Source organism: Triticum dicoccoides, chromosome 7B (genome assembly GCF_002162155.2).
Source record: "Triticum dicoccoides isolate Atlit2015 ecotype Zavitan chromosome 7B, WEW_v2.0, whole genome shotgun sequence".
Classification (NCBI taxonomy): Eukaryota; Viridiplantae; Streptophyta; class Magnoliopsida; order Poales; family Poaceae; genus Triticum; species Triticum dicoccoides.
The window spans coordinates 89598513-89612685 of NC_041393.1; the positions used below are offsets into that span (position 1 = coordinate 89598513).

The window sequence follows — 14173 nt, forward strand, 5'->3', positions numbered from 1 at the left end:
AAGTGGGGCGCCCCTCACTCCTAGGGTTTCCAACCCTAGGCGCAGGGGAAGCCCAAGGGGGGGGGGGCGCACCAGCCCACCAGGGGCTGGTTCCCTTCCCACTTCAGCCCACGTGGCCCTCCGGGATAGATGGCCCCACCCGGTGGACCCCGGAGCCCTTCCGGTGGTCCCGGTACAATACCGGTGACCCCCGAAACTTTCCCGGTGGCCGAAACTAGACTTCCTATATACAATTCTTCATCTCCGGACCATTTCGGAACTCCTCGTGACGTCCGGGATCTCATCCGGGACTCCGAACAACTTTCGGGTTACCGCATACTAATATCTCTATAACCCTAGCGTCACCGAACCTTAAGTGTGTAGACCCTACGGGTTCGGGAATCACGTAGACATGACCAAGACAGCTCTCCGGGCAATAACCAACAGCGGGATCTGGATAGCCATGTTGGCTCCCACATGTTCCACGATGATCTCATTGGATGAACCACGATGTCGAGGATTCAAGTAATCCCGTATACAATTCCCTTTGTCAATCGGTACGTTACTTGCCCGAGATTCGATCGTCGGTATCCCAATACCTCGTTCAATCTCGTTACGACAAGTCACTTTACTCGTACCGTAATGCATGATCTCGTGACCAACCACTTGGTCACATTGAGCTCATTATGATGATGCATTATCGAGTGGGCCAAGAGATACCTCTCCGTCATACGGAGCGACAAATCCCAGTCTCAATCCGTGTCAACCCAACAGATACTTTCGGGGATACCCGTAGTATACCTTTATAGTCACCCAGTTACGTTGTGACGTTTGGTACACCCAAAGCACTCCTACGGTATCCGGGAGTTACACGATCTCATGGTCTAAGGAAATGATACTTGACATTGGAAAAGCTCTAGCAAACGAACTACATGATCTTGTGATATGCTTAGGATTGGGTCTTTTCCATCACATCATTCTCGTAATGATGTGATCCCGTTATCAATGACATCCAATGTCCATAGTCAGGAAACCATGACTATCTGTTGATCAACGAGCTAGTCAACTAGAGGCTCACTAGGGACATGTTGTGGTCTATGTATTCACATATATATTACGATTTCCGGATAACACAATTATAGCATGAATAATAGACAATCATCATGAACAAGGAAATATAATAATCATTTTATTATTGCCTCTAGGGAATATTTCCAACAGTCTCCCACTTGCACTAGAGTTGATAATCTAGTTACATTGTGATGAATCGAACACCCATAGAGTTCTGGTGTTGATCATGCTTTGCTCGCGGAAGAGGTTTAGTCAACGGATCTGCGACATTCAGATCCGTATGTACTTTGCAAATATCTATGTCTTCATCTTGAACATTTTCACGAATGGAGTTGAAGCAACGCTTGATGTGCCTGGTCTTCTTGTGAAATCTGGGCTCCTTGGCAAGGGCAATAGCTCCAGTGATGTCACAGAAGAGAGTGATCGGCCCCGACGCATTGGGTATGACTCCTAGGTCGATGATGAACTCCTTCATCCAGATTGCTTCATGCGCTGCCTCCGAGGCTGCCATGTACTCCGCTTTACATGTAGATCCCGTCACGACGCTTTGCTTGCAACTGCACCAGCTTACTGCCCCACCATTTAAAATATACATGTATCCGGTTTGTGACTTAGAGTCATCCAGATCTGTGTCGAAGCTAGCATCGACGTAATCCTTTACGACGAGCTCTTCGTCACCTCCATAAACGAGAAACATGTCCTTAGTCTTTTTCAGATACTTCAGGATATTCTTGACCGCTGTCCAGTGTTCCATGTCGGGATTACTTTGGTACCTTCCTACCAAACTTACAGCAAGGTTTACATCAGGTCTGATACACAGCATGGCATACATAATAGACCCTATAGCCGAGGCATAGGGGATGACACTCATCTTTTCTCTATCTTCTGCCGTGGTCGGGCATTGAGCCGAGCTCAATTTCACACCTTGCAACACAGGCAAGAACCCCTTCTTGGACTGATCCATATTGAACTTCTTCGACATCTTATCAAGGTATGTGCTTTGTGAAAGACCTATGAGGCGTCTCAATCTATCCCTATAGATCTTGATGCCTAATATGTAAGCAGCTTCTCCAAGGTCCTTCATTGAAAAACACTTATTTAAGTAGGCCTTAATGCTGTCCAAAAGTTCTATATCATTTCTCATCAAAAGTATGGCATCTACATATAATATGAGAAATGCTACAGAGCTCCCACTCACTTTCTTGTAAACGCAGGCTTCTCCATAAGTCTGCATAAACCCAAACGCTTTGATCATCTCATCAAAGCGAATGTTCCAACTCCGAGATGCTTGCACCAGCCCATAAATGGATCGCTGGAGCTTGCATACCTTGTTAGCATTCTCAGGATCGACAAAACCTTCCGGCTACATCATATACAGTTCTTCCTTAAGATAGCCGTTAAGGAATGCCGTTTTGACGTCCATTTGCCATATCTCATAATCATAGTATGCGACAATTGCTAACATGATTCGGACAGACTTCAACTTTGCTACGGGAGAGAAAGTCTCATCGTAGTCAACCCCTTGAACTTGCCGATAACACTTAGCGACAAGTCGAGCTTTATAGATGGTAACATTACCATCCGCGTCTGTCTTCTTCTTAAAGATCCATTTATTTTCTATCGCTCGCCGATCATCGGGCAAGTCTATCAAAGTCCATACTTTGTTTTCATACATGGATCCTATCTCGGATTGCATGGCTTCAAGCCATTTGTTGGAATCTGGGCCCGCCGTCGCTTCTTCATAGTTCGAAGGTTCACCGTTGTCTAACAACATGATTTCCAGGATAGGGTTGTCATACCACTCTGGTGTGGAACGTGTCCTTGTGGACCTACGAAGTTCAGTAGCAACTTGATCCGAAGTACCTTGATCATCATCATTAATTTTTTCTCTAGTCGGTGTAGGCACCACAGGAACATCTTCATGAGCTGCACTACTTTCCGGTTCAAGAGGTAGTACTTCATCGAGTTCTAGTTTCCTCCCACTTACTTCTTTCGAGAGAAACTCTTTCTACAGAAAGGACCCATTCTTGGCAACAAAGATCTTGCCTTCGGATCTAAGGTAGAAGGTATACCCAATGGTTTCCTTAGGGTATCCTATGAAGACGCATTTTTCCGACTTGGGTTCGAGCTTTTCAGGTTGAAGTTTCTTGACATAAGCATCGCATCCCCAAACTTTTAGAAACGACAGCTTAGGTTTCTTCCCAAACCATAATTCATACGGTATCATCTCAACGGATTCATATGGTGCCCTATTTAAAGTGAATGTAGCTGTCTCTAAAGCGTATCCCCAAAATGATAGCGGTAAATCGGTAAGAGACATCATAGACCGCACCATATCCAATAAAGTGCGATTACGATGTTCGGACACACCGTTACGCTGAGGTGTTCCAGGCAGCGTGAGTTGTGAAACAATTCCACATTTCCTTAAGTGCATACCAAATTCGTGACTTAAATATTCTCCTCCACGATCTGATCGTAAGAACTTTATTTTTCGGTCACGTTGATTCTCTACCTCATTCTGAAATTCCTTGAACTTTTTAAAGGTCTCAGACTTGTGTTTCATCAAGTAGACATACCCATATCTACTTAAGTCATTAGTGAGAGTGAGAACATAACGATAACCACCGCGAGCCTCAACGCTCATTGGACCGCACACATCAGTATGTATAATTTTCTATAAGTTGGTTGCTCGCTCCATTGTTCCGGAGAACGGAGTCTTGGTCATTTTACCCATGAGGCATGGTTCGCACGTGTCAAATGATTCGAAATCAAGAGACTCCAAAAGTCTATTTGTATGGAGATTCTTCATGCGTTTGACACCAATGTGACCAAGGCAGCAGTGCCACAGATATGTGGGACTATCATTATCAATCTTACATCTTTTGGTATTCACACTATGAATATGTGTAACATCACGTTCGAGATTCATTAAGAATAAACCATTGACCAGCGGGGCATGACCATAAAACATATCTCTCATATAAATAGAACAACCATTATTCTCGGATTTAAATGAGTAGCCATTTCGTACTAAACGAGATCCAGATACAATGTTCATGCTCAAAGCTGGCACTAAATAACAATTATTGAGGTTTAAAACTAATCCCGTAGGTAAATGTAGAGGCAGCGTGCCGACGGCGATCACATCGACCTTGGAACCATTCCCGACGTGCATCGTCACCTCGTCCTTCGCCAGTCTCCGCTTATTCTGCAGCTCCTGTTTTGAGTTACAAATATGAGCAACGGCACCGAGTATCAAATACCCAGGAGCTACTACGAGTACTGGTAAGGTACACATCAATTACATGTATATCACATATACCTTTAGTGGTGCCGACCTTCTTGTCCGCTAAGTATTTGGGGCAGTTCCGCTTCCAGTGACCCTTCCCTTTGCAATAAAAGCACTCAGTCTCAGGCTTGGGTCCAATCTTTGGCTTCTTCCCGGCAACTGGCTTACCGGACGCGGCAACTCCCTTGCCGTCCTTCTTGAAGTTCTTCTTACCCCTGCCTTTCTTGAAACTAGTGGTTTTATTGACCATCAACACTTGATGTTCCTTTTTGATTTCCACCTCCGCTGATTTCAGCATTGAAAATACTTCAGGAATAGTTTTCACCATCCCCTGCATATTGTAGTTCATCACAAAGCTCTTGTAGCTAGGTGGGAGCGACTGAAGAATTCTGTTAATGACCGCCTCGTCCGGGAGGTTAATGTCCAGCTGGGACAAGCGGTTGTGCAACCCAGACATTTTGAGTATGTGCTCACTGACAGAACTATTTTCCTCCATCTCACAACTATAGAACTTGTCGGAGACTTCATATCTCTCGACCCGAGCATGAGCTTGGAAAACCATTTTCAGCTCTTCGAACATCTCATATGCTCCGTGTTGCTCAAAACGCTTTTGGAGCCCCGGTTCTAAGCTGTAAAGCATGCCGCACTGAACGAGGGAGTAATTATCAGCATGTGACTGCCAAGCGTTCATAACGTCTTGGTTCTCTGGGATGGGTGCTTCACCTAGCGGTGCTTCTAGGACATATGCTTTCTTGGCAGCTATGAGAATGATCCTCAGGTTCCGGACCCAGTCCGTATAGTTGCTGCCATCATCTTTCAGCTTGGTTTTCTCTAGGAACGCGTTGAAGTTGAGGTTGACATGAGCGTTGGTCATTTGATCTACAAGACATTTTGCAAAGGTTTTTAGACAAAGTTCATGATAATTAAGTTCATCTAATCAAATTATTTAATGAACTCCCACTCAGATTAGACATCCCTCTAGTCATCTAAGTGATACATGATCCGAGTCAACTAGGCCGTGTCTGATCATCACGTGAGACGGACTAGTCATCATCGGTGAATATCTCCATGTTGATCATATCTTCCATACGACTCATGTTCGACCTTTCGGTCTCTTGTGTTCCGAGGCCATGTCTGTACATGCTAGGCTCGTCAAGTTAACCTAAGTGTTTTGCATGTGTAAATCTGTCTTACACCCGTTGTATGTGGACGTTGGAATCTATCACACCCGATCATCACGTGGTGCTTCGAAACAACGAACTTTCGCAATGGCGCACAGTTAGGGGGAACACTTTCTTGAAATTATTATGAGGGATCATCTTATTTACTACCGTCGTTCTAAGCAAATAAGATGTAAAAACATGATAATCATCACATGCAATCAAATAGTGACATGATATGGCCAATATCATATAGCTCCTTTGATCTCCATCTTCGGGGCGTCATGATCATCTTCGTCACCGGCATGACACCATGATCTCCATCATCATGATCTCCATCATTGTGTCTCCATGAAGTTGCTCGCAAACTATTACTTCTACTACTATGGCAAACGGTTTAGCAATAAAGTAAAGTAATTACATGGCGTTTATTCATTGACGCGCAGGTCATACAATAATTAAGACAACTCCTATGGCTCATGCCGGTTGTAATACTCATCGACATGCAAGTCGTGATTCCTATTACAAGAACATGATCTCATACATCACATATATATCATTCATCACAACCTTTTGGCCATATCACATCACAAGGCATATGCTGCAAAAACAAGTTAGACGTCCTCTAATTGTTGTTGCATGTTTTACGTGGCTGCAATAGGGTTCTAGCAAGAACATTTCTTACCTACGTAAAAGCCACAAAGTGATATGCCAATTTCTATTTACCCTTCATAAGGACCCTTTTCATCGAATCCGATCCGACTAAAGTGGGAGAGACAGACACCCGCTAGCCACCTTATGCAACTAGTGCATGTTAGTCGGTGGAACCTGTTTCACGTAAGCGTACGTGTAAGGTCGGTCCGGGACGCTTCATCCCACGATGCCACCGAAACAAGATAAGACTAGTAGTGGCAAGAAAATTGACAACATCTACGCCCACAACAAAATTGTGTTCTACTCGTGCAAAGAAACTACGTATAGACCTAGCTCATGATGCCACTGTTGGGGAACGTTGCAGAAAATAAAAAAATTCTACGCTTCACCAAGATCAATCTATGGAGTCATCTAGCAACGAGAGAGAGGAGTGCATCTACATACCCTTGTAGATCACGAGCGGAAGCGTTCAAGAGAATGGGGTTGAGGGAGTCGTACTCGTCGTGATCCAAATCACCGAAGATCCTAGTGCTGAACGGACAACACCTCCGCGTTCAACACACGTACGATTGGGGAAGACGTCTTCTCCTTCTTGATCTAGCAAGGGTAAAGGAGAGGTCGATGGAGATCCAGCAGCACAACGGCGTGGTGGTGGAAGCAGCGGCGATCTCGGTAGGGCTTCGCCAAGCTCAGCGAGAGGGAGAGGTGGTACGGAGGGAGAGGGAGGCGCCAGGGACTAGGGTGCGGCTGCCCTCCCTCCCCCTCTTTATATAGGGGGCCTAGGGGGTGCGCCGGCCCCTAGAGATCCCATCTCCAAGGGGGGGCGACGGCCTAGGGGGGGGGGACTTGCCCCCCAAGTCCAACCCTAGGCGCAGGGGAGGCCCAAGGGGGGGCGCACCAGCCCACCAGGGTCTGGTTCCCTTCGCTCTTCAGCCCACGTGGCCCTCCGGGATAGGTGGCCCCACCCGGTGGACCCCCGGGACCCTTCCGGTGGTCCTGGTACAATACCGGTGACCCCCGAAACTTTCCCGGTGGCCGAAACTAGACTTCATATATACAATTCTTCACCTCCGGACCATTCCGGAACTCCTCGTGACATCCGGGATCTCATCCGGGACTCCGAACAACTTTTGGGTTACCGCATACTAATATCTCTACAACTCTAGCGTCACTGAACCTTAAGTGTGTAGACCCTACGGGTTCGGAAATCACGTAGACATGACCAAGGCAGCTCTCCGGGCAATAACCAACAGCGGGATCTGGATACCCATGTTGGCTCCCACATGTTCCATGATAATCTCATCGGATGAACCACGATGTCGAGGATTCAAGTAATCCCGTATACAATTCCCTTTGTCAATCGGTACGTTACTTACCCGAGATTCGATCGTCGGTATCCCAATACCTCGTTCAATCTCATTACGGCAAGTCACTTTACTCGTACCGTAATGCATGATCCCGTGACCAACCACTTGGTCACATTGAGCTCATTATGATGATGCATTATCGAGTGGGCCAAGAGATACCTCTCCGTCATATGGAGCGACAAATCCCAGTCTCAATCCGTGTCAACCCAACAGATACTTTCAGGGATACCCGTAGTATACCTTTATAGTCACCCAGTTACGTTGTGATGTTTGGTACACCCAAAGCACTCCTACGGTATCCGGGAGTTACACGATCTCATGGTCTAAGGAAATGATACTTGACATCGGAAAAGCTCTAGCAAACGAACTACATGATCTTGTGATATGCTTAGGAATGGGTCTTGTCCATCACATCATTGTCGTAATGATGTGATCCCGTTATCAATGACATCCAATGTCCATAGTCAGGAAACCATGACTATCTGTTGATCAACGAGCTAGTCAACTAGAGGCTCACTAGGGACATGTTGTGGTCTATGTATTCACACATATATTACGATTTCCGGATAACACAATTATAGCATGAATAATAGACAATCATCATGAACAAGGAAATATAATAATCATTTTATTATTGCCTCTTGGGAATATTTCCAACAGTCTCCCACTTGCACTAGAGTTGATAATCTAGTTACATTGTGATGAATCGAACACCCATAGAGTTCTGGTGTTGATCATGCTTTGCTCGCGGAAGAGGTTTAGTCAACGGATCTGCGACATTCAGATCCGTATGTACTTTGCAAATATCTATGTCTTCATCTTGAACATTTTCACGAATGGAGTTGAAGCGACGCTTGATGTCCTGAATGTCATCCGGGACTCCGAACAACTTTCGGGTTACCGCATACTAATATCTCTACAACCCTAGCGTCACCGAACCTTAAGTGTGTAGACCCTACGGGTTCGGGAATCACGTAGACATGACCGAGACAGCTCTCCGGCCAATAACCAACAACGGGATCTGGATACCCATGTTGGCTCCCACATGTTCCATGATGATCTCATCGGATGAACGACGATGTCGAGGATTCAAGTAATCCCGTATACAATTCCCTTTGTCAATCGCTACGTTACTTGCCCGAGATTCGGTCGTCGGTATCCCAATACCTCGTTCAATCTCGTTACCGGCAAGTCACTTTACTCATACCGTAATGCATGATCCCGTGACCAACCACTTGGTCACATTGAGCTCATTATGATGATGCATTACCGAGTGGGCCCAGAGATACCTCTCCATCATACGGAGTGACAAATCTCAGTCTCGATCCATGTCAACCCAACAGATACTTTCGGGGATACCCGTAGTATACCTTTATAGTCACCCAGTTACGTTGTAACGTTTGGTACACCCAAAGTACTCCTACGGTATCCGGGAGTTACACGATCTCATGGTCTAAGGAAATGATACTTGACATTGGAAAAGCTCTAGCAAACGAACTACACGATCTTGTGCTATGCTTAGGATTGGGTCTTGTCCATCACATCATTCTCCTAATGATGTGATCCCGTTATCAATGACATCTAATGTCCATAGTCGTACTCGTCGTGATCCAAATCACCGAAGATCCTAGTGCTGAACGGACAACACCTCCGCGTTCAACACACGTACGGTTGGGGAAGACGTCTCCTCATTCTTGATCCAGCAAGGGGAAATGAGAGGTTGATGGATATTCAGCAGCACAACGGCGTGGTGGTGGAAGCAGCGGCGATCTCGGCAGGGCTTCGCCAAGCTCAGCGAGAGGGAGAGGTGGTACGGGAGGGGGGGAGGCGCCAGGGACTAGGGTGCAGCTGCCCTCCCTCCCCCTCTTTATATAGGGGGCCTAGGGGGTGCGCCGGCCTCTAGAGATCCCATCTCCAAGGGGGGCGACGGCCTGGGGGGGGACTTGCCCCCCAAGTCAAGTGGGGCGCCCCTCACTCCTAGGGTTTCCAACCCTAGGCGCAGGGGAAGCCCAAGGGGGGGGGGCGCACCAGCCCACCAGGGGCTGGTTCCCTTCCCTCTTCAGCCCACGTGGCCCTCCGGGATAGATGGCCCCACCCGGTGGACCCCGGAACCCTTCCGGTGGTCCCGGTACAATACCGGTGACCCCCGAAACTTTCCCGGTGGCCGAAACTAGACTTCCTATATACAATTCTTCATCTCCGGACCATTTCAGAACTCCTCGTGACGTCCGGGATCTCATCCGGGACTCCGAACAACTTTCGGGTTACCGCATACTAATATCTCTATAACCCTAGCGTCACCGAACCTTAAGTGTGTAGACCCTACGGGTTCGGGAATCACGTAGACATGACCAAGACAGCTCTCCGGGCAATAACCAACAGCGGGATCTGGATAGCCATGTTGGCTCCCACATGTTCCACGATGATCTCATTGGATGAACCACGATGTCGAGGATTCAAGTAATCCCGTATACAATTCCCTTTGTCAATCGGTACGTTACTTGCCCGAGATTCGATCGTCGGTATCCCAATACCTCGTTCAATCTCGTTACGACAAGTCACTTTACTCGTACCGTAATGCATGATCTCGTGACCAACCACTTGGTCACATTGAGCTCATTATGATGATGCATTATCGAGTGGGCCAAGAGATACCTCTCCGTCATACGGAGCGACAAATCCCAGTCTCAATCCGTGTCAACCCAACAGATACTTTCGGGGATACCCGTAGTATACCTTTATAGTCACCCAGTTACGTTGTGACGTTTGGTACACCCAAAGCACTCCTACGGTATCCGGGAGTTACACGATCTCATGGTCTAAGGAAATGATACTTGACATTGGAAAAGCTCTAGTAAACGAACTACATGATCTTGTGATATGCTTAGGATTGGGTCTTTTCCATCACATCATTCTCGTAATGATGTGATCCCGTTATCAATGACATCCAATGTCCATAGTCAGGAAACCATGACTATCTGTTGATCAACGAGCTAGTCAACTACAGGCTCACTAGGGACATGTTGTGGTCTATGTATTCACACATGTATTACGATTTCCGGATAACACAATTATAGTATGAACAATAGACAATCATCATGAACAAGGAAATATAATAATCATTTTATTATTGCCTCTAGGGCATATTTCCAACACGCTCCAGGTCGTCCCCGTGGCTACACCCACCCTCGCGCCGCCGCTGCGTCACCCCATCGGGCCGTAGCGAGCGTGGCACGCGGTCCACGCCGCCTCCCGAGGCCGTCCAGGCGGTTGCACGGATCCACGCTCCGCCCTGCGCCGCCCCTTCGGGCTGTAGCGCCGCGGCCCGCGGTCCCTGCGACCGTAACGAGGTCTTCCGCCGTCGCCCCGACCTGTCCGCCGCCGTTGCGTCCCCCCCTTCGGGCCGTAGCGCCGCGACCCACGGGCCACCGCCGTCCCTGCACGTAGACTGGCATGCGCCGCGCCACCTTCTTTGGCGCGGGAACGCCACCGTCCGTGCCGGTCTTCGTCACGCTATCAGGGTTCTTCGCCTACGTCGAGCATCGCCGCCGCGCTCCTAACCTAGCCGCCTCCGCCGCCGTCAGGCCGTCGCCGCCGCTCTTCTTCGGCCACCGCCGCCGCTACCCCGGTAGCCGCCGCGTAGCCGCCCGTCCACCCCCTTCGTCTTTGTCCAGCACCAGCGTCGCCGTCATCTACCCCGACCGCTTCATCTACTCCGACAACCGCGGGCGACATTGGCCCCGTGCCGATTGGCGGCGCAACCGTCGCCGAGTCCTTCTCTGCTGGCCTCTCCGACTTATTCGACATGGCGTACAACTCGTGCAGGTCCCAGTCTATGCATGCCCGGTGCTGGCAACACCGCCGCGTGCCTTCGTCCACGACGTGTCCCCGGGCCTAACAAGCCTGGTGCGGCGCTTCGTCAACTTCGTCTTCGTCCGTCTACGCATGCCCGGTGCTGGCAACACCGACGCGTGCCTTCGTCTAGGATGTGTCCCCGGGGTTGGCAACCCCGGTGTGACGCGTCATCAACATCATCTACTTCCTGACGCACCACTACTTCGACACCATTGCGCCCATAACTAACTCGGCGCCTCCTTGCGCCCGCGGCTCCACGGCGACTTCCTCGACACCGGCTACCCCGACTCGACATCGACCACGGCATTCTTCGCACGGTTACCTCGACCACGGCTCCACCACCCACGCTCTCGACTACATCGACAAACGGCACAAAGGGCTACCGCCTGCTTGAGCAACCTCGTCGATTTTCACTCCAGCCACGACTCCGCGATGCATCGACCGTTACGACTGTGTGTGTGTGTGTGTGGGGGGGGGTGTCCGTCAGCTTGCCTTCGAATTCTTCTTCAGTCTCACCGTCTGCGTCGCTACCGTTGTGACTGCAGGGGATGTTGAGTATCGTGATTATTAGAAAAGACGAGATAGACTAGGATTTGTTCTGTCTTGTCTTGTACTCCTATATATATATGTCCACGAGACTCAAGCAATACATCAAACTATTCCACCAATCCCTCTCTTTCCCTTATAACAAAAAGAAACAAAAAGATAAATAATTTTGCCGGTTGATTTTAAATAAGCAATTTGATCCAAACTGTCCTGTTTGCGCCCGCCCTTTGTGACGCATAATATCTCTACCCGGTTAAGGTCTTGTACGAGACAACGTATTAGCATCCACGCGACCATGTCCGACACGATTTACAAACGGATTACTTAGTACTCTACGTTATATAAAACCGGCTGTTGATATATTGTAAGAAAGAAAAGATATCTCCACGTGCCGATCAAATTAAGCACATCCACTACCCCGCTTGCATCTGAACCATGGAGTCGGGGCCGGTGGTCGGGATCGTATACTTATGTTTCTTTCTCTTGTGCATGATTTTGCTGTTCGTTATGGTCTTCTGCACACTCTGCTGCGGAGAATCGGACGAAGAGGACAACGTGGTCGCACTACACGGGCGATGGTGCAGCTGAGGCCGGTGCGACAGCACCTGGCCCCGGTGGAGCGCAGGCCGCCGGCAGCACCGGCCGTGAAGCTGGGGTACTTCCCGTACTCCATGGAGGGCAGGAGGGCGTCGGAGAAGCTGGTGTGCGCGATCTGCCTCGAGGTATTCGTACTCGAGGACATCTGCAGCGAGGTGCCGACCTGCCGGCACGTGTTCCATCGGGACTGCATCGACGCGTGGATGAAGTGCAACACTACCTGCCCGTTATGCAGAGTTAAATGTTAGTATCGTGATGATTGGATCAAAAAGGTCAGAACGGACCAGTTGTCAATTGTTTTGTTTTACTTTAGCGGTGACTTGTGTGCCTCGTAATTAACCGATGAAAAACTTCCATTGCATGTGTACGTTGTTTGTGTGTTGGATGAATGGCTCAGTCGTGTTGCTCTGTCGTCTCTCTTTGTTGGAAGTATATAGCATGAGGGCATCTTCAGCGCCGACTTGCAAACTGGACAACTCATCCAAAACTAGCAGCATATGTCCGGTTATATTTTGGTTGGTATATAATGAAATTGAATGAATTTGATGCATATTTAAATGATCCGGACGATGTTCATTCATATCTGCATAATTTTACATCAAACCGGATGGTTTTCGACACATTTAAACTAGACCGGACTCTAAATCTAGTCTAATGATCGCCGGCGCCTGTACCCCATGTTCGGCTGGCCATGAGCCTCGGAAAATGAAGCTACGTCTCCGCCTCCGTAGCCTGCAAGCGGCTAATGGGCCGACGATGATGAGCCTGCCAAGCTTGGCTTCAGCACGGAGCGAAAGAGCGGTAGCCTTCTTAGGACCCGAGCGACGACGACCTCTCATGCTCTACTCTTCCTTGCTGCTGCTGGCTCCCGCGGACGTACCTGCTTTGTGGTTGTGGCGGCAGGGTGCGGGCGTGGCGGAGCTGGCTACGTCGTCCTCGCCCGCGCTCTTGCCATAGACTTCATCTTCCTCCTCGCTGATGTATCCTCAAAGGCGGCTTCTAGATCCACCTGATGGAGGCAGTACCGCCAATGGTCGCGTTGGATGTCGTCGGCAGAGCGATAGGAGGCGACCAACACCTCCTGCTCAACCAGGTCCACGTCCGGCTCGATGGCCATGCTGGCGGCAAGTTGCTCCTCTACGTGCCGGTGCTCATCAAGGAGGTAGAGGTTGTACTCCAGGTCGGCCTGCGCCCACCGAAACGTAGCCTCCTACTTAGCTAACACCATTTTGGTGTAGTGAGCACGGGCCTCGCCCATGGTGATATTGGCATGGACTGGCGAGGAGGGTGGCGCTGGCTCGTCATCAGTCGCGTCCTCCATTGGGACGTCCACATCGTCGGCCTTCATCTGCCTGTCGGCCAGCCAGCCAGTAGCAATGGTGACGATCTCCGTCTTCTGCTCGGACGAGAGGTTGTCCCAAGTGGCTTTGGAGCTCGAGGAGTCCATGGCGGGCGTGGCGCGGAGAGGAGAAAAGGGAGCGAAGGAGGATGGATGTGGCTATGGCTGGGGCTGGAGTTTAAATAGCGACTGGATGGCAGGGCAAGCGCCGGCATGGATAATGGTGGGCTGCAGACGGACGGACGGGTGGCACCGGAGTAGGTTCCTCGGCAACCACACATGTTTAAAGTAGGAAGACGAAATGGCGGGCTATCAT

General features: G+C 49.2%; 1 protein-coding gene across 1 annotated transcript in view; it reads right to left on the bottom strand.

Annotated features, from left to right (window-relative positions):
- Positions 1-13965, bottom strand: part of LOC119338677 (probable cyclic nucleotide-gated ion channel 20, chloroplastic) — a 30787-nt gene extending 16822 nt beyond the window's left edge. Inside the window, exons 1-3 of the mRNA XM_037610946.1 lie at positions 13795-13965; positions 13528-13704; positions 12492-12738 (exon numbers count right to left, since the gene is read on the bottom strand). Of these exons, the coding sequence (XP_037466843.1) occupies positions 12492-12738; positions 13528-13704; positions 13795-13965 (595 nt within the window). The remainder of the gene's footprint in view (positions 1-12491; positions 12739-13527; positions 13705-13794) is intronic.
- Between the last annotated feature and the right edge of the window lie 208 nt (positions 13966-14173).